The 20,499-nt window shown below is 45.6% G+C and overlaps 1 protein-coding gene across 1 annotated transcript in view; it reads left to right on the plus strand.

Annotated features, from left to right (window-relative positions):
* The first annotated feature begins 2,057 nt into the window (after window positions 1–2,057).
* Window positions 2,058–20,499, plus strand: part of ADAMTS17 (ADAM metallopeptidase with thrombospondin type 1 motif 17) — a 201,021-nt gene continuing 182,579 nt past the window's right edge. The window contains exons 1-3 of the mRNA XM_067305684.1: window positions 2,058–2,137; window positions 2,805–3,157; window positions 13,353–13,518. Of these exons, the coding sequence (XP_067161785.1) occupies window positions 2,065–2,137; window positions 2,805–3,157; window positions 13,353–13,518 (592 nt within the window). The 5' untranslated portion in view covers window positions 2,058–2,064. The remainder of the gene's footprint in view (window positions 2,138–2,804; window positions 3,158–13,352; window positions 13,519–20,499) is intronic.

Raw genomic sequence — 20,499 nt, forward strand, 5'->3', positions numbered from 1 at the left:
TGAGGGGCTGTTGGTTCAGACTGCAGTAGCTCTTCTTAGCAGGAAGTCTCCAGACCTCCACCCTTTACAAATAAGCAAACAAGTGATCCTAGATGTATGAAGTCCTGCCCATCACCAGCTGTAACAGGACCTCTGTCATGGTGCAGCTGACCCCATGCAACGTGGGTTGCAAATGTCTGTAAGGGGGCAGACAGGGCCCAAACATGAGGTTGAGAGGAACTTGTCTGAGTTTGGGAAAGAGACAGGTTTTGGTCAAGGAAGAGAGAAACTAATCTTGTGTGATGGTTTCTGCCTTATTTCTTCTTTAACTTTGTCCTCCCAGAGTCTGATTCTGCCTGGTGAGTGAAGGGGACTGTGTAAATGGAAGGGATCACATTTGGTGAAGTTTTTTGAGTGGAAATCTTGGCTCATGATACTATCAAAATCATTCCGAATTGCCCTCCTTCATTCTCTCCTCCGTTTTGTGCTAACATGGTGTCTGCAAAGGTTTTTCCCAGTCCTCATGTCAGTCTTTTCCTAGTTTCAAATGTCCCGTGTCTTAGCACTCCCCTAGTTGTCTGATCTAGCAGGGAAGAGCACCCAAATCTGATTCCCCTCATCTCAGAGCCTCTACTGCTGTCAGTACAACTTTGGACAATTTTTATGCAAGTGCTGCGCTGAGATCTGCCAGAGTCATTCACACTCTTTTATGGGTCTTCCTTTGAATTCTTCTAAGATTTCAGCAACAAAGCTGCAGATTTTTGCAGACGTTTAACTTCTGGGACACTTCTTTGGTTGCCGGCAGCAGTTAAAGCTGCTAACACATCGGGTCTTTACTGCTTTCTAAGCCTCAGCCACGCCAGGAGCACAGGACCTGACCAAAGCCCATCGAATGCAGTGGAAATCTTTCTACTGCTGGAAATTGCCCTCCAGCTTTTCATGGTTCCTGGAGCAGGCTGACTTCCCTGGCCCTGGGCAGCTGAGGACATGCAGGAGCTCTCTGAAACCCCGGGGTGAAGGAGCCCTTCGGGGCTGCAGCGTAAAAATCAGTCTTTGGCCGTATCACTTGAAAATTATGCACTTGTTTCTTGCTTGCTTTATTGGGATGAGTGTTCACAAGAGTCTATAAGATCCTTGTCCCAAACCTTTGTACACTCATATATTCCCAATCTCACAATATTTTTTTCTGGTGATCTGAGACATAAAGAGGCGATTCTTTTAGTAATGAAGAAGAGGATATGCAGAAAGCATGACAGAGGAGCCCTCCGCTCAGCTGAGTTCTGTCAGATCTTTTATGCCTAACTAGACGCCTGAATATTTCAGACTGTTCCATAGGCACCAAACCGGTTGCAGCTCCTGGAGAACTGGCTATAAAAATGGCAGGAAGCCTACGAGGGTGGCAGGAGGGAGCAGGTCCGGCCTGGCTGTGGTGGGGGTTCACATCAACTGTGCGCTGACAGAGGTGACCCTCCAGCTTTCAGCTGTGGGTTTGGCACCCAGGGTCAGAGATTTCCTGGGAATGGGGATGCATGGGATGGTAGCAGTATTATTTCCATTTCAGTGTGCTGCTCTTCAGCGCGAGTGGTTGTTGATACTGTTCCAAGGCAGGAAAAAAATGCGTCTTTTTGGTTTTCCCGGTCAGGGAGGTGTGAGGGAGGGACATGGCGACGCCCGGTCCCGCCCCGCCCCGCCCCGCCCCGCCGCGTGCCCAGAGCCTGTGCCGCACCCCCCGCCCGGCAGAACCGGATCGAGCCGGATCGAGCCGGACTGGGGCAGGCGAGGGCGCCCCCTGCCGGGCGCCCCCCCGCGCGGCGCCCAAACCACGTGTACCCCCTCCCCGCACCACCCAGCTATTTACCCCAGCGCTGAGGGCCGCAGCCAATGGGCGAGCGGGGGGCGGTGCTTGGCGGGCGCCTGCGCCAATGAGCGCGGCGGGGGCGGGGCCGGGCGCCCACCGCGTCGGGCTTGTCGGCGGCGCCGACTACTTTTTCCGAGGGCGGGGAGGGCTCACTCCGGCCCGGGCTCCGCCGCCGCCGCCACCGGGCTGCACGCACCGCTCGCCGGGGCCCCCACCGCTGCCATAAAATGTTTGACGGCTGCCTCCTGCCTCTCGTCTTCCTCCCTTTCCTGCTGCTGTGGGGACTGGACGCCGGCACAGGTAGCGCGCCCCCCCCCCCCCCCGGCATCCCCGTGGCAGCCGCGGCGCCGCGCGGCGGCCCCCGGCGCGCCGCGTGCAGTCACAGACCGCGGGGCATGCACCGGATCCCCTGCGTGGCTGCGCTCCCAGTCTGCAGGGCGAATTGCTCCAGGCTTTTGTATTTTCTTTTCCTGTCCTCTCGCTGCTGCTGCTGTAACGTTTCATGTGGAAAGCTGCTGACTGTCCTTGGCTGCAGCTTCGGCTTGCTCTGCTATTCCCCTTCTCCCTGCAGATTTTTATTGGGGTTGGTGAAATGCGATGCTTGTGTCTGAGCTATATATTTTTTTTAATGATACAAGTAACTTTAGCATTTGCTTTATTCCTCTCTTCCCTGCACATTTTTCTCTCTAATATATACGTGTGCGTGTATATATAGCGGGGGAAATAAATCCCTTTCCTCCGCTGGCTCCGTTGCCTCTGCAGCCTGTTCACAGTTTCCAGCGCGTGAGCGGCCGAGCCTGAAAGCCGAGTGCAGGGTGCCGGGCTGCGGGGTGCCCTCGCCGCAGCGGGACGGGGCGCCCTGCGGGGAGGGGGGGAGCCGCCGGGGTCCCCCCCCCTCGCCCCGGGGGGCAGCGGGACGGGCCGGCGGCGGGGCGAGCGCCTGAGCCTCTCTCCTTCTCGCCTGCAGCTGGCGGCGCGGAGCTGGAAGTGGTGATCCCGGAGCGAGTGCCGCTGGAGAAGATCCACCTGCTGCCGCCCGCCGCGCGAGGGGAGCGCGGCGGCCCGCGGCGCCGGCGGGCGCTGCCGCGGGCGGCCGAGGCGGTGCTGCTCCGCCTGCCCGCCGCCGGCACCGAGCTCTACGTGCACCTCCGGCGCGACCTGCGCTTCCTCGCCCGGGGCTTCGTGGTGGAGCAGCGGCGCGGCGAGGCGCGGCGGGCGCCCGGGCCGCGGCGGCCCCCCGAGGAGCGGCTCTGCTTCTACACGGGACACGTGCTGAACCGCAGCGACTCCTTCGCCTCGCTGAGCACCTGCGCCGGGCTGGTACTGACCCTGCCGCCGTCCCGCCCTGCGCCGCGCCGCCCCCGCTGCCCGCGCGCCGGGGTCGCTGCCCGCGCGCCGCTTTCTGTCAGCGAGGCGGGAAGCGACCGTTGGGCCGCGCCCGCCCCCGCGTGAGGCGCCTCCCTGCCCCCCCACCCCCCCGCCGGCCCCCGAGGGATTTCTGTCACCCGGCTGCGGCCAGCGCCGGGGGGCTGGTGCTGTGTCCCCAGCGTGGCCTGAGGACGCTGTGGGGGAGCGTCGCGGCTGAGGAATGCTCCTCTGCCCTCCCTCCCCCCGTCTGGCCCCTTCCTGGGTCCCTCGGCGGTGGCTGGGTTGCGCTCCCTCCGGCAGCGGTGTCCCCTGCGGTATGGCCTGGGGCAGCGGGGCCTTTAGCGGGATGCTGGTTCTCCTCGGCTGGTTCTTAATCTGCTGCTTCTGCCCAGCCCGTGTCTGCGGGCGCCTTCCCGGGAGCTGGTGCCGGGACGCCCCGTAGTCCGGCACTGTCAGGAACCAGTGGCTGACCGGCTCGGAGATGCTTTTCCCAAGGCGGGTGACAGGACTCCTCTGTCTGAGGATGTAGCATTTTCAGGTGGCTCCACAGCGTGATGGCAGGGCCCTGTGCTGTCTGCATGATCAGGGTGAGAAGCTTGGTCTGAGGCTTCCCTTGAATAAGGTGGCTGGATACTTCAGGGAGCAGGATAGGGCTGCGCAGCGCTCTGAGGGGTCTGGATCCATGGTCCAGGCCTGGCCTGGCGTCTTCTCCTGGCACGCTGATAGGAAGAGGTGTTCTTGCCTGGGGCAGCCTTTGTGGTGAGATGGTGAAGATTTAGATACTTAAGACAATGGTTAGTTTGTAATTATTCTTGATAACTTGAAAGCCCTTCTGAAAGTCATTGAGGCTTTAAGTATAGATTCTCAGTAAATAGTCATGGGAGTCTGCTTAATTTTTCAGTACAGAGCTGTTGATGGAGACTTCATCTTAAGTTTCTTCGAACAGTTTTTCATGTATTCTTATACTTAGGGCTTGAGCCTTTGCTTCAGAACCATATGAGGGCGCTGTGCCTCAGGTTTAAAAAAAAGTGTACATCCAAGATACTGAATATTTGAGTGGCACTGTAAATTGACCTATGTACCACCAAGGGAATTCAAAATTTAAAATTGATATCTCTAGTTCAAGCTTTAAATCACTAACAGTTCTGAACTCTTGTTACTAAGCATGTTTTGATAATCCCACTCATGAAGCGCTGGGCTTCTAAAGCTATCTATTTTAGCAGAGCTAAAAAGTGCAAATAAGCAGAGAAGGAACCTTTTAAAAAGAGGAATGTAGCTGTAGGCACGGTATTAATTGCCTGAGATCAGGGAATGGAGGAGGAGGAGTGAGACAAATTGGCGATATTCCCAGTAGAAAAGTTGGAAAAGAAACGAGACTAGTTAGTTTTTGTTCATTATTTTGCAAATATGAACCACAATATTGCAATATATGTTTATATTATATAAAGCCTAAACAATGACCAGACTGATATTATTGAGCTAGATGAGCTCAGGATCAAAAAAGGGACTGGTGTGAAAGCTGCTTGTTTGTGCCACCTCTTGGGACAAAAGTTAATACTGTTACATGTGTAAGTGGCAAAGTTGGTAGAGCTTGGCTCACCTTTGCCCGTGAATTTGGTCCTGGGAGTGCTGATAGTGATGTGGGCAGATGCGTTGAGAAAGATATGTTTGCACATGTCAGGATACCTCTTTTCTGTTAGAGGAATCCATTCATCTACTCTTCATTCAGATAATCCCCAGGAATGGGGAAAGGGCTCAAAGCAGATGCATGATACATGTGAGTATGTTAAGGCTTGTAACACCTTTGTGAGCTGAAAAGCAGGAAGCAGAAAACTGAAATTTCTTTAGGATGAACCTCAATTTAAGATGAACCTCAAATTAACTTTTGAAATGGGTTCATTAAATTGGTCTAAATCACCATTTAGACCGTTTTACTCTGGTTAAAGGAACCTTTTGGCTTAAGTCTATTCTTACCACATAACATGAAATGCATCAAATTTTAGTCTGTTTTCATGGTGTTTACACGGCCTTTTGCAGTGATTGCACTAAATCCACATTTGTCTAGTAAAAGCTGTGCTACTGAGTGGGCAGATGCTTCCAGGGATCAGAGGAATGAAGAGTTTGCCTAAGATCATGTAGGAAGCCCTGATTCTGCTGTGAACGGAACTAAAGTTGCATGATTCTAGAGCCCAAATTGTTTGCCTCTTACTCTTGCAATTTAAAATACCAAGACCGTTACTACAGTGGGTTTTGAATTTTCAGGTTGCTTCCTTACGCTTTGTTTGCAGCAGAAGAACTAAGACTTTGCCTTCATCAACAGTACAGCTTCACAGGCAGGGGTACAGATGAGGCCTGCATGCTGAGCAAGAAGACCTTGGTGGTAGAGAACCTTGCAGCCGGTTTATCTTGGCATTTGTCTCCTGAGCAGTGCTAGCACTGCAGTGGGAGATCTCCTGAAAACTCCAGTGCCAGAGTGCTCGTAGGACTGGATCTGGTTGCTCAAGACATCTCATTCAGAAAACCTGGTTGCTCAGAGGATAGTGATACTGTCTCCTGATCTACAACTGACTTAGACTTTGTTGTAATCATATTCCTCAGCCATGCTATAAATCATGCAAGAGGTGATACAAAGAGGTCAGGGCAAATGGAGTTCTAATCACTGACACAGTGGCATGAAAACTGAGCTACAACCAGACTGCGAATTGCTTTCTGATTAGTATTAGCAGGTTCCCAGTGTGGCATCTAGAGGTTGTTTTTGTTTTTTAAACTCTGCTTGCAGATGCTTATTTTAATCAGCATGTGGTGTCTTGTAGTTTCCTGCTACAGCTTGTGATTGCATTGAGAAGGGTGCCCATGCTGTTCTAGCTACATCAGACCATAACACGTTTGCATTACAGCCTGTCTGCACAGTTAAAAGGACCTTCCAACTCTCCCATTCCCCTTGACTTGCTGGGAATTGCAGCACAGGCAAGAGGTACTATGTTCCTGAAAAGTGCTGGAGCTTTCAGCATGGCAGGACTATATCCCATCTAGGGAATGCTGTTGTGTAAACACTCAGATCCTGACCACACCATAGGACTTAACTGTCCTTCCCTGGTGTTGGGGAGACACAAGCGGGAGTAGAGTTCTGGGATTCACTTGGTCAGCACTAGAACACAGTACGTAGTACAGGAAATCGCCTCTCTTGTAGAAAGTTCAGGCTCTGTAAGACCAGAGTGTGTGTTACCTTGAATGGAATTATGTTGTGGACTAGGGCACCTGCTGTTAGCAGTCTGTCTGAGATCAGATCCCAGGTGAGGTATGTTTGTCTCCACATGGAAATTCCAGTTTGATTGATGTATCGTAGAGTTATTCACGCATTGCTTTCAGGTGTAATGCCACAGTTATATTTTGTCTGTTCCTCTCTGTGTGTTGCCTTTATCCTCTCTAGCAAAATTTACCAGGGTAGTGTTACCCTCTCTAGTGCTCTTCTAACTGAAGCCTGTAGACCACAGTATTGGAGGTCCTTTCAGCACCTGATATCTGTGTTTTGATTGCAGCTGTGCTTGCTCTGAGACCTAGAAGGCTCATCAGTCTCCTGGATCCAAGATAAGGGAAATATGCAGGGTGCTGTGTCCATGTTTCTTTGGGAAGACTTCTTCCCTAGTTGTATGTTACAGAATGCTGCCTCAAGCTGTGCCCAGCATGTGGGTTTCTTAAAGACTTCATCTGATCTATTAATTTTTCCCACTTTTTCTGGTGGAGTTACTTTGAAGAGCTGGACTGCTATGCAGTCTGTGATTGACTAGCATATCAGCACATTACAATATATATAGGATTTTCTTATTTCTTGTACCTGAACTTTTAAAGCAGTTATAGTCTGCAGAGGGCTAAAGCTTCAAGTTAAAATGAGTGTTAGGTTTTAACTTAGCAGTGAACTTGAAATCTCACAAGTCTGTTTGGGAGCCTTATCTGAAACCAGATTTCACAGGGATGCATTTGCAGGCAGAAGTTTAATTCTTAGTACCTTCTTTTTTCCTTTTTTGAAATCTAGAATCTCTGATTTTGTATTCAAGACTGTACCTTTTGGCCTGTCTCTAGTTAAAGTTGGTTGGCCTTCGGAGTTAATATCAGAGTAGATGTCATGGTTCCTTCCTGCTCAGGCTCATTCATCTGACTCTTTCACACTGCATTTTTAGCTCCTTTGAATTCAGTGAGATTTCCTTGTGCAGAGTAGGTCAGTGAAAGCAGATGATATGCATTATAAAAGCTTTTATAATGAGAACAGTAATGTTCTCCTTATAGGATGGAACAGAGTAATGGAAGCTACGCTATAAGAAATGTATTTTAAAAGTCGAGAAGCCTTAAACATTTCTCAGTGTTGTCTCATGTAATCAACAGAGAGAAGAGAAAGGCTTCTTTTCTTCCAAGCTCCATTTACGAAAGGGAAAGAAGAAATGAGTTGCTGTGCTTTTCTGGTTAAGTATGGAGGTTCTTTGCATTGACTGTTCTTTAGATAGATCACAGACTCATAGAAAAATCTAGATTGGAAGGAAACACTGGAGATCATCTGTCCAAACTTCTTTTGAAAGCAGTGCCTTAGATTAGATTATGCAGGGCCCTGTCTAGCTGTGTTTTGAATATTTCTGTCAAGGAAGATTCCACCGCTTCTCTGGGTTAGCTATTCCGATGTTTAATTGTTCACATGGTGAAGAATTTGGGTTTTTTTTTTTTTATATCCAGACAGAATTTCCCCTGAAGCAACTTGTACCCACTGCTTCTTGTCCTGTCACTGTGCATCTCGAAGAAGATGGAGATGCTCTCTTCACAATAACTGTCTCTTAGGTATTGTAGGACTGTGATTAGGTCCCCCTGAGCCTTCTCTTCTCTAGGCTGAACAAACCTAGTTCCTTCAACCTTTCTTTGTATGTCAAGTTCTCCAACCTGCTAACGATGCTGGTAGCCCATGACTGGACACTCTAGTTTCCCTGTGAGCAGAAGGGGAGACCAAAACTGGATGCAGTATTCCAGGCATGGCCTAATGAGCCAAGTAGGGTGGGATAATCTCATCCCTTGGTCTGCTGGCTGTACTCTTGCTGATGCAGCCCAGGATATGGCTGTGCATTTGGTTACTAAACAAGGTTAAATGTGAGAAAAGTATTTTCCAGGATGGTTGTAAGTGCCTACGTAGGAATTAGGTGCTTCAGTATTGTTTTGGATCCAATATGGAAGGCTGGTCAGGGCAAAGAGAACTCACTATGTTGGACTGCAGGCTCCAGGGAATGAGCAATAATGCAAAAGATTCCCAGTGAAACTCTGAATCTGATCTCAGTCCTTGTGACAAAGAGGAGGAAGGATACAGAAGAGGTCACTGTCTGCTGGTTTTAAGCCTGAGTGTTTACAGAGAGGGGAGAGAAAGAGAAAAAGATAGACTTTTTCAAAGACCACTTCCCCTGACAGTTCATCCTCTTTGTCTTAGATACTTTGGATTGATGAATTGTCCTTTTGGAGGTGTCTGCCTTTCCTCATTGACTACAGAGGAAGATTAGATGCCTGGTTTAAAGCAGATGGCTGAAGCTGGGTGATCGGAATCCCTGCCTGGTGGTAGGAAGTGTGTTGTGTGTGCAGCAGGGCAGTGTTGCCCTTCAGGTGTCTGCAAGAGTGCCTACTTTTATGGAAAGCAGAGCAGTGCTGGTATGCTAGGATTATAGGATGATATGATTTCCTCTGAGGGAAACCTTCAGCTCTGCCACGTTCTCTCATCTAAGAGAGGAGCTGTTTGATGTTCATCTGTATCTGGTCCAGGAGCTGAAAAGTTAAACCTCTTAAAATTGCCATGGTGGATGCAGGGTTTCTTTTGTGCTGGGATTTTCTTTCCCCTTCTGCAGTGGGCAAAAGGGAGAGCATGTTGTGGTGTCCCTGTTTAGCAGCTTAGGAGGCAGGGGCAGGCTGGGACAGTGGTGCAGTCAGATGTTCTTGGGTATGCTCTGCTCTCATAATTGAGTGTAAATCTGAAATGATAAGAGCAAGAGCTAATATAAAGCTCATGTTTTAAATTTGCTTAAGTTATTTGTAAATAATTTAACTTAAAGCTGAAACATGGGGGCTAAGAAAGACAGAACTAAAAGCCACATGAAACACAAAAAATGACACAAAAATAAAATTGTTCTTTATTTTAAATATTAACTTTGTGTTAACTTTGAAGAAATGGTTAGATTAAGATTTACAGCATAACAGTTGAGAAATTGAGAAGGAGATGGAATTTGTCAGATGCTTAAAACTGTTCTCTTTTCCTCATGTTCATATGTATGTAACTAATGAATGCTTAGGAGTAGAGAAAAATCTGTTAAAGATTCAGCATTTTACAGATCTTGTTCAAAGATGTTGTGAAAATAAAAAGGACTGGAAAAACAACGTAACTGCTGGAGAGCATTAACATGTGGGAAAGTCCTGAACCACGTGCAGGGAATGCTCAAGCGTTTGAATTCCTGTCCTGAGCTAGCCCTTGAGCTGTTACAGCTCCACCAGTACTACCAGGGCACAGAGACAGATAGTGAAGCCAGCGAAGCAGGAGGATGTGATAACAATGCTGTCACATGCCAGCACTAGCAGTTCTGTTGTTACCACCGTAATTTCAGTGATATGGTGTGAGGGCCTTCCTACTTCCCCTCCTGTCATATGGCTTGAAAAAAGCTTCGGTGGCAAGGAAGAGAATGCATAGAAGGAGAGTGGGCTACTGGTAGCGTGAGAGTAGGTTAGGGAGTGAGCAGATGTTTTCTTGCATGAGTGACCAATGCATATATAAAACTCTCAATAACTAAGAAGACTGTGTATATGAGAATATCTTGGTGGTTTGGAGAACAGGGCCTTTTCTGCTAGTGAGCAATGTCAAGCTGACTTTTAAATTAAAGAGAATATAAAAGATACAGCCACTGTAAGCACAGTGGTGAGTGGGGCTACAGTGGGAAGTGTGATTGTTTATTTTCATTGACTCATTGGTTTGGTTGCCTGCCTTTTGAAGCTGAAATTATTCCAGTCCTTGCTATTAGCTAAACAGAGTGATTCCATCAGCTCTAATGTCCTGTTATATTAATAACAAAATCCAAGCTGGATTAATAATACAGATGACAGTGAATTTCTAAGCCCCCCTGAATTTTTGTGTTCTGGGTAACTCCTGTGTGTCAGGTGTTGCGGGATAGCTGGGTAGCAGCCCGCTTGCTTTGCAGGGCTTACAGCAGTGCTGGTATCTGGTGCAGTGGCATGTCTTGTTCATACGAGCTCTTGAAGTGAAAGAAGGACCAGAGGGAGTAGCCCAGCTTTTGATACTTATCTCCCCAGGCAAACTTAAATTGGCAGATCCAAAGTGTTTTGTTTAATTACAATGATTTCCAGAGACATGGGAAAAATAGCTCTGGCAGTTATGTGGTCTTCTGTTTTACTTATCTTCAGAAACCAGCTTTCTGCAATCCCTAAACGTGAGCTAGACTAGAGAAGAAAAGCTTAGAATATTTTTCGACTGCTGATGTCTGATATCTCATGTCGAGATTAACACAGTATAATATCTGGTAGTTGGAGGATTTGAGAGAGGCAATATGAGAAATGCATTTCTTGCAGAAAAAGCAAAATAATGAGCAGAATCAGTTAGCATTCAAGTTAGTAAGTGAAAAAGATCTCAGCTGGACCATCAGGCTTCAGAACTCAGTTGGCAAGTTTGTGGAAAATTGTAACTTCCTAGGAATACTTTACAGGCCCAATCCTGCAAATCTTTCCTCTTCCAAACTCTAGTTGGCTTGTCAGATTAAACTTCTTACCCTATTCCAGGGTAAAGATGCATGGCTCTTTCCCTCCATAGGTTTCACAATTCCAAAGCAAATGTGAAACATAAGTCCTTTCCAATGGTTTAAATTATTTTCACACTTGATGCCAGAAAGTTGGGATAATGTTGGGTGGTGATGAAACCAACTTCTTCTTACATATTTTTGGCACAAGCAAAAATGGTTGGCAGTGTTTCAGGAGCTCTGGTGTGGCTTTTAGTACCATGGTACCAGATTTATTACCCTTCTCCTAAATAATTAAAACCTATATTAAAAAAGGGGGCTGGGGCTACCTCCCAGCTGGAAGACTGGAACAAGGAGGGGAAGTAGTGGATAGCATCGTAAAGGAGGGTGGAAGAATAAGTCATTAGAATTTTTTTTCCTGTCACCAAAACAATTCTGACAAAGCCCAACTTGCAATTAAAGTGAAGAGGCAGCCCCTTTGGAAACCCCAGGGCAGAGTGGGTCTTGTGAAACCACTGTGCATTCTGTAGGACCAAGAAATAAGGTCAATTTTTGTTCATAAACGACACCTCCCAGAAGGGCTGTCAAGGCATTCTATACTTAATCAGTGTTGCCCAAGGGCAAGGTCTCTTCTGCAGGACCTCAAAAGAGGTCGGTCTTGTCCCTTTTGAGAAAGGGGAGTAATTGTTATCACCCTGCTTTGCACGCATGGCAGATTGAGACATGGCGGTTTTGAGCACAGACGCTTTCAAAAGGAGTGTCCAGGAGAGATCCTGGTTCCCCTGAATGCTGTTGAGTTTTTAAGGCTTTCAAAAGATGAGTGCTCTCATTTCTGTTAGCAGAAATTCCTCTTGTTGGAAATACTAGGCCAAAGGGATTTCCTGGGTGTACGTGAGGACTGAATTTGGCAGGGAGGTGTGGAAATGTACAATTTACAGTATGTGTGTAATGTATATTATAAATCATATTAGTACAGTCAGCTGTTGAATATATAGTATTTGCATGTACGTGCAGAGCACTTATTTGGATGGCTGCCTGGCTGGCACAGAACACAGTTGGGGCGGGGGTGGTCCTGTCTCTCTTTCCACGTATAGGATGGGTGTTATAGGCATACAACCTAGCAGGACCCCTTTGTAAGCCCGTTTACCTATCAGGTGTACCAAAGGTGTGATCTGATTCTCTCCGGCAGGCCAAATGAAGCCTTCTATTGCCGGCAGGGGAAGCTGGATCACACCTAGGGAATTCTTTCAAGGGACTGTATGGCAAAGAGCCATATTTCAAAGACTTTTAATTGCAATAAAAATAATTATTGGATTAGTACAATGAAAAATAAGTCAAAAAATCTCATTGTACATATTCATTTTCTCTAATGTGTTACAACCTCAGTGTTGATTACTAAACCTGGAAGCTTTGTTAAGTTTTAGGGTGTTTTCTTTTCTTTCGCTCTTTCTTTTGTGCCAGAAAAGGAGTGGAAAAGGCATAAGAGAACCTTAAAAATTCTGGGATGCAAACAGAAGAGGGTTCTCCTGAGGCAAAAGCTGCCTTCCAAAGGTGTTCTTGCCAGCCCTGGTGTAAGGTCTGGACTTGGTGCAAGAGAGGCAGGGTTTTAGCACTCTGACCTGTAGCCTGTGGAGGCTGCTGACACTTGGGCAGTCTCTTTGCCTTGCTTGTGTTACTTATTCTAGGGATTGTGCAAAAGCTTGTAATTAGGAAGTTACAGCAGTCCATTTCCTGCTTGACCAGTGAAACCCAACCCTTGACTTGCAGGGAGACCACTGCTTACTATGTGGTCCTTGCTGCAATCAAGGAAGAGGTATTTGGTACCCATGCCAAAAAGCGTGGCTGGCTCTGCAAGTCATACTTCCAGCATTGCTTCATTTCACTTAGCTTTGTCCACAAGAGTGGCAACGCGTATCCCTGCTCCTCAGTGCTGGTAAATGCCGTTCGGTAACAATGCAGTTCTAGCTGGGAATTAAAAAAGTGATTATGAAAGCATTCCTCTTAATAGGGATTATTTGTCTTCATGTGAGTTGAGCATCTCATAAGACAGATACTTATGCTTCTGACTAGACTGGTGCTCTAGCTCAGGAGAGAGGAAGAAAGGGAAGGAAAAGGGATGGGTGTTGACAAGGGGCCTTTTGGAGGGGGGGAAGGGAAGGGGAATGTTTCTAAACAGTGCTATGATAGACAAAATAATATGAGAAGCAGATGAAGTTCTTTGGTGCGTATTATGCAGATTGAACATGGCCATAATCACCTTTTTTCCTCACACTGTAAAGAATGATTGCAATGAAATGGTCTGGGTTTGGTTTGGAATGATAGAAAAGGTAAGGATACCAAACTGTCTGATGATTTTCCCTGTTTGTTTTTGTTTTTTCTTTTGTGGACAGGTTGGCTACATCCAGGTAGGATCAGAGCACATGCTAATACAACCAGTAAATATGTCAGAGACCTCATTTAGTGGAAAAGAACACTTCATCAGGCGCAGACGATCTACAAAATCAAGCCATCCCATGAAGTCGCAAGTTTCTGATGAGCACTGCAAGATTGTAGCAGGTGAGTTTAAGGTGGCACAAGAGAACAGCCATGAGTGTGCAATTAAAGCTATAACTGTTTTCTGCCAGATATGTCTGTATTTTGTAATTCAAGCATTTGAGCAGCTGGAGGTAGTGAGAAATGGCAAGTACTAATAAATCCTTCTGCTGCTTCAGGCAGAAGAAGCCATGTCACGAATATAAAAATAATTAGGACGTTGCTATAAAAATACCAATTTGCGAGAAGAGAAATGTTATGCTGAGTCAGAGTAAACTTTTGCTTTAGCAAAGCCGCAGACTGCCACTTCGAAAGGCGTTCACAATGTTTTTAGCAAAGCATCTGAACTGAGGTCAGTTGTGAGGAATGCTCGCTCTTCTCACCTTTCCGCTGGAGTTGTGCCACTGCAGAGAATTCTTCATGGATAGAGGGATGGTCCTTGCATGTCTGAATTAAGAAAGTGTCACTTCTGATTAAGTGAAATGAAAGTATCTGAAGTATCGTTTGTGGAGTTTAGATCCAGGGATTCAGCTCATAGCAGGGTGAAAAGATATCTGGAGGGGTAGAGAGACGCAGTTCCTATTGTAATACAGTCTACTTTCCTTTATAATTTCTCACGTGTCATCATTTTTACTTCTGTCTAGCAGAGCACACCATTCATAACAGTATGTCAGGGTATGCAGTCAACTGGGCAGACTTTGTATTTTTTTATTTTTATTGCTTTTGTATGGGCTTATGTGAGTTTGAAACTGCCAAATGTAGTTTGAACGAGGTTATATTTTTGACAAGGAACTTGACTTGTTTTTTCTTTCTGGTGTTTGGCTCATCAAACTTAAGCTCTAACCCTCATATTATAGAGCTTCTTGTTTCTGTGAGCAGTAACTTTTAAACTTTTTTTTCTTCTCTCTCTCTCTCTCTCTCTCTCTCATGCCCTGCTGTTGAGGGTATGAGCCCATAGGGATCATAAGGAAACCTTCAAGGTCTTTGGCTTTCACTGGAGATCTGTGAACCCAGGTTTGAGGTCTGTGAGTCCAAAATGTGACAGCAACTCATACAGATATCCCCAAGCTAGCTTCAACCTAGCTAGATTGTATATCGAAAGAGCAACAGCTGTGACAGCATGGAGCCTGTGTGAGTTAGGAAGTAGAGTATCTACCCAGTTTTCATATGGCATCCTGTTATCCTAGCTGTGGATGCAGTAGTGGCTGAAATGCAGTTGTCTTTTGTATGTGAAGTTATTCTGGACCAAACATCCTTTCAAATAATTTCTAGTGCTTTTCTATTAGTCTGATAGTTTTGGAATATGAGATGTATTGTTTCAATGGAGTTTCTCTAGTATAACAAGAGTCAGGAGGTGAACCAGCTCCCTGAGAAATGGCAATGACTTGAATTTTTAACCTTGTGGCTGGCAGTTACAGGTAGAAGTTCTCTAGTGCTCTGGATTCAGATTCCAGTGTCATGCTGGCATGCCTTGTCAGAGTTAGTGTTCTGGGCTGAAATCCTGTGGGTTGCTGTGGCTACACAAGATGCTGGTCGCACGTCCCAAATAATCTTCAGCTGTAACCCAATGACACTGTGTTAAAGCTGTCTTTTAAAGAAAAAGGGTGACAGATGTGGATCTGATTTCTAAGCCATTCTGCCCCCATTGGAATGGGAGGCTAATAGTATGGGGATTCTGTTCTCTGGTGACAGTCCTCCTGACAATATTTTTCTTCTGTCTTCCCCCTTCCTTCAATCTCTTACATTCACAATCCATGGACAGCCTGAGGAACTAAAACTCCCAACTGCAGGCAAAGTTGTTGAATTTCTTCATATATGTTGGGCTAAGAGTGTGCACGCACACACACCTGCACACCACTACCATAGCTCAGCTGATGTATGGAAGATGGCTAGGCTGCATGGGCGAAGTGTGTATTCAACTTCTGAGGAAAAGGAGATTGATAGCCTGATGCAAAATTTGTCTGAGGCTGATAAAGACTTTTATTGGCTTATTGGTCTTTAGATCTTGCTCTGTGACAGGATTTTCTTTCTACCTAATCTTAGCACCTAACTGGGGGGCTAAGCTAGGAGGGGAGCTGGGGACAGCATGTGCTTCTCCACTGAGTATGGTGTGAGCCCAGGATAGCGTTTTAGTCCTTCCCTCAGAACTTAAGTGAGGAAAATCTGGGCCTGTATGGTCCTCCCACTTCCCTGGGCCATGCAGCAGCCTGTGAAAGGTTTAGGAACAGAACTCGGATCCCTTGGGTGCTGGTCCTTTGCGTCGACCACAGCCTGGCTGCGCTAGCAAGGGAGCAAAGCGCCAGGCTGCTGCACAGTGGGGAGTGCTGCTTGCTTGTGCAAACAGCCGCTGCTTGAAGTAGCCGTGTCATAAAATAATGAAATTGCTCATGGGCTTTGCCACTTAAAGGCAGGCTCCTGAATGTTTTTCATTGTTGCAGGAAAGAAATGGAAGTCGTGGCTGGTAATAGGCTTAGCGCATTAATGGCCTAATTGACTTCTGTCTGGTTTGGATTAACTTTTGTGCACAAGGAGTTTAGAAACAAAGCAATTAATCCTCTCTGACACACAAAAGGTCCATTTCATTAGAAATTGCGTGGCAATGGTGATCTAGGGGCTTGCTTCCAGCGTTTCTCCTGGGAAAAGGTCTCTCTATTGTGGTACTCCCCAACATCAGCAGAGTAAAGGGCTGGTCAGATTTGTATTATAGATTCCATTTTTCACTGGCTTGTAATTTGGCTAACCCAGGCTAAAAGTTGGCAGGAAAGGATGGAGGTTGTAAATAATTAAGGAATATCTTCACATGCTAGAAATCTTAGATACACAAAGGTATGGTGGAACAATACATACGCAAACATTCATATATGTGTAAATAGAATAGAAAATGAGTATTTTTCAAAACCACGGAATTGCTGCACTTAGGCATTTCCCAATCCTTAACTATTTTTCTTGGATTTTTTTGAGCAGACCAGAACCACCTTTAAAAATATTTTCCTCTTGGAATTTTCTAAGTCCTGGTTACCTGGCATGATCTGGGATTATTTGGGATTTAAACAAAATATAAAGCATCAGATGCTGAGGTTTTTAATAAGTTATTGATCACATCATAAGTATTTAAACAACGCTAGCAGAGGTCAGTGGCAGGTTTCCATTGGCAGCAATGGTCCTTTGATGTACAAACTTACTTGATTGCAAAAAAAGATGCATGATGATGTAATGGCTGGTGTGTGTATTTGTGAGGGGAGGAAGAAAGCATTTTAGGACAGCAAAATGACCTTACTTAATCTGGAAGTGCCATGTGTCAGTGCTACTGAGTGAGCTTAAGAGCATTACTCTTGCCTTTCACCTGGAAGTGTGGTACTTTCCTCACAAATCCAAGCCGTGGGTGAGGGAAGCTGAGTTAAACAGTTCCTTGGGGCTAGGTAGTGCTACAGCATTCCGGTTTGGTAAGATTTGTTTAAAAAAATCTATATAACAACTCCTTTAGTCTAAACAGCATAATGTTCTACAGTGATAGAAATAGCTTTTTAAAACTGCAGGAGAACTTTGTGGGAGTAAAGTTCTTCCTGGAGTAATCTGTATAGGAGGATTAATCTGGCTGGAGTCAGGAGGAGTGGGAAAGCACTTAGTCTCTTCTGTGCCTAGGTCTTTGAGATGAGGATCTGAAAGTGCCTACTAATGGGTTAAAACATGCCAGGTCTGTGGATTCAGGGCTGATGTTTTAATTTCTTTTGTTTAAATTCTAAAGTGCTCCAACAGCAAAGGACAGATCCCATCATCATGGGCCAGGTGCTATTGTTAGTCATACGATACGTGTATATGTACTATTTTTTATCACCTGTCATCCAGCAGGAGAAAGAGTTCAAGTCACAATGCACATTTCTGCTCAGGCATGAACGTGAGCCTCTGCGAAGCAAACAGAAAACCCATTAAAAGGCTTCCAGGTGCATATGCTGTGAGAGGGAAGGTTGGGTTTCATTTGCTCTGAAGCATGGCATCATTAGAAACATGGGAAATAGCTTCACACCAGTGATGTGAAACACTTCAGTTCTCATCTCTAGACACTGGGCTGCATCTGGGGTGGAAACCTCCTGTACTCTTCTGATTTTAAAAAACTAAACAAGTTTGAGTGCTTCATTCTCAAAGATCCTGGACTAATGGTCCTTCTGCAGAGAGGATGATGTTATAGGGAATTTTGTCTTTAGATTTTAGCAAGATTTACGATTTACATAGGTAAGAACTTCTCTACAGGTAAGCCAACTGGGGGGAGAGAGGTCTGCGTGTTAATGCATCCTCCATCTTTATTGTGCCCCTAGGTTTGGCACAGACCTCCATACACAGACTTCCAAATTCTTCTCAGGGCCAAGAAGCAGCTGTGGGGATAATTTGTTTCTCAACAGCATCTGCCCTTGCCACCGTTCTCTGACCCAGTGGGAAGAGCTCTTAGCAGAGAAGAAATGGGCAGACTAGAGAGAGAGACTACAGGGGAGCTGTCCTTTACTAACAGCCTGTAGCCAAGGTTGGGGATAGACCTGAGATAGGTGCTTCTTTGTGGCCCTGCCTCTCTGCCATTTCCTAAAGGAGATGGTACATCTGAGCAGGTACACTTCCTGGGCAGACTATCTGGGCCTCTCCTGTTTCCTCAAGCTCAAAGATGGAAACTTGTTAAGTCCTTAAGCAGTGAAACACTTTTATTACTTGTGTTGAGTACAGTTTGAATATCTATTTAATTTAACAATGTTATAATATGAAATAAGCCCACAAACACTGTACAATATATACAGTAAAGTTGTTTCCAAACAACAATATCCACCACATCCTCAGCTGCAGTAAACTGATATAGTTCTGTTGGCTGTTGTGGGACAACAGTAGTTTAACATTAGCTGAGACCTGGTTGTATATTTTATATATTTCCTATACCATCAAAATCTGTGGATGGGAAAAGCTTTTCGGTATTTCTTGGGGGGAGGGAATATCAATGCTGCAAAGGTAGAATCAAACCATATTATGAAAGCGCGGAAATCTCTTCCAACCATGTCATGAAAAATTTTTGGTTTGGGGGGAAAAGTAAAGTTCTCTAATAACTTTTCTAAAGGTCTCCAGTGATGTATTAAAGTCCCCTTACATAGAGGGGATTTGATAGAAAATACAGCCCAGGAGCATGAAAGAGAGCAGCTTGTCTTTGGAGGGAAACTTATTATTTCATGTTCATGATATAGACATCATAAATTACTCCTAAATGTGAGCTTGCTTTAAACCCCCTTTGTCAGCTTAAATGAACCAGTTTTCATTTACTGCAGCTGTGCTGCATGAGAGAACTAAATAGGGAAGAAACAGGGAGATCAACATTTTCATCCCCAAAATAACAATGCATTACTTCTGTCTAGTTTTTCTGCAACCTGTTTTAACAATTGACCAAAATTAGTAATAATTTTAAATAAGTGCTAATATGCAGGTATCAAATGTAGGGAGCATTTTCCCCAAGCAGGTATAAATTCTAAACACGTTACTGCTACATTGCATTTCCCCATCTTTAATCATTGTCTCTTAGCTGTGTTTTCTCTGCAGGTTTGACTTGGCCTGAAATAGCAGCTGTTACGGCCAAAAAACATGCTCACCAAAAATAGATGTAATGCAACCTGTACTAGTCCATATTAGGAAGCATCTGTTGAAGAACTAAAGCAAAGATTTCAACAATAGGCTATGCAGAAGATGTAATGTCATTAAATGTTTGCAAACACAGAAGTATTCACTGTATCAGAATCGGGCCCTTCAGAATTTTACACATGGGAATATGTCCCACTTGTGTGGATAAATCCCTTGGTTTCTCCAGGTCCCTGGTCTTCCAAACAGGTAGTCTGGATTTTCCCTGTAAGTGTGTGATTGTTTCCTTATGGCTCATAAACAGCAGCCTTTTGGAGCAGTCCACCATTCTGATGTGTCCCTTTCCATCACATGTGGCAAGGGAAGTTTTGTTGTCAGTGTGCTCTGGATGAGGCCTCTCAGCCTGAGGGCAGCATGGACAATGTGGAGCAGGAGGGACTCCATTTTCTTCTTCCTGCACTACAAAGGTGCAAAGAGGCACAAAAAAAGGACATGCAAACACGTGTGGCATATGGATGTCTTCCCCTTCCAGAGCAGCTGCTCACAATAGAGCTGTACTGAGCCTTCACTTGGTTCCTGATAAAACTTAGTGCTAGTTTCCATTGGAACTTAGTAAAATCTAAACTGGCAAGCGCTAATGAGTGAGAGTGTCTGGTGCACACGGCCCTTCTCTCAGGATGTTCATGGCTATTCCATTGGTCCTTCTGGATAGGAAGGCAAACAGGTGACTCCAAGGAGACTAAGACACCTTGCTCAGCTTTTTAGCTGGAAAATGCCTGTCTTTGTTTTTTCCATACCATCATAAGTCATAGCTCAGGGTTAGATCCAGGAGTTGAGAACTGGGGCTCTGCTGGCCTCAATTTCTAATGCTGTTTGACTTGACCTTCAGCAGATCCCTTGATCTTATTTCTGAAAACAACCTATCATTGGGCACCTATGTGTTTGTGCGGCCAAGACAGGAACACCTTGGTTTTGCTTCTGTTCAGTTTCTCTAAGATTCTTTTGAAGCAGTTTGGTGTTACAAGTGATCAGCCATAGATGTCCCAAACTGTGACCCCAAGACTGGAGGCACTGAAAATTAGAGGTCATTTAGACCATAATCTCTAACTCTCTGACAGTTTCCTTGTTTGCAGATTGGCGCTACTAGTTCTGAGCTAGCAGTGGTACTGTGAGACTTTGGCTCTGAAAAGTTCCTACATAAACTGACGGCTTCTTTCTCAGCTTATCTGTTGCCCGTGTGGTTTAATGTTACACTATTGCACTACTTTTTACTTCACTTTAACCTGCTGAGCCAACACAGTTATGGGAGATGAATTGTATTCTTTACTGACTTTTGCAAATTGCCAGAAGCAAATTGCCCAGCTTTCAAGGAGGTCCATGCCACCTCTCTCAAGGTAATGAGAT

The sequence above is a fragment of the Apteryx mantelli genome, chromosome 15 (assembly GCF_036417845.1).
Source record: "Apteryx mantelli isolate bAptMan1 chromosome 15, bAptMan1.hap1, whole genome shotgun sequence".
Taxonomy (NCBI): Eukaryota; Metazoa; Chordata; class Aves; order Apterygiformes; family Apterygidae; genus Apteryx; species Apteryx mantelli.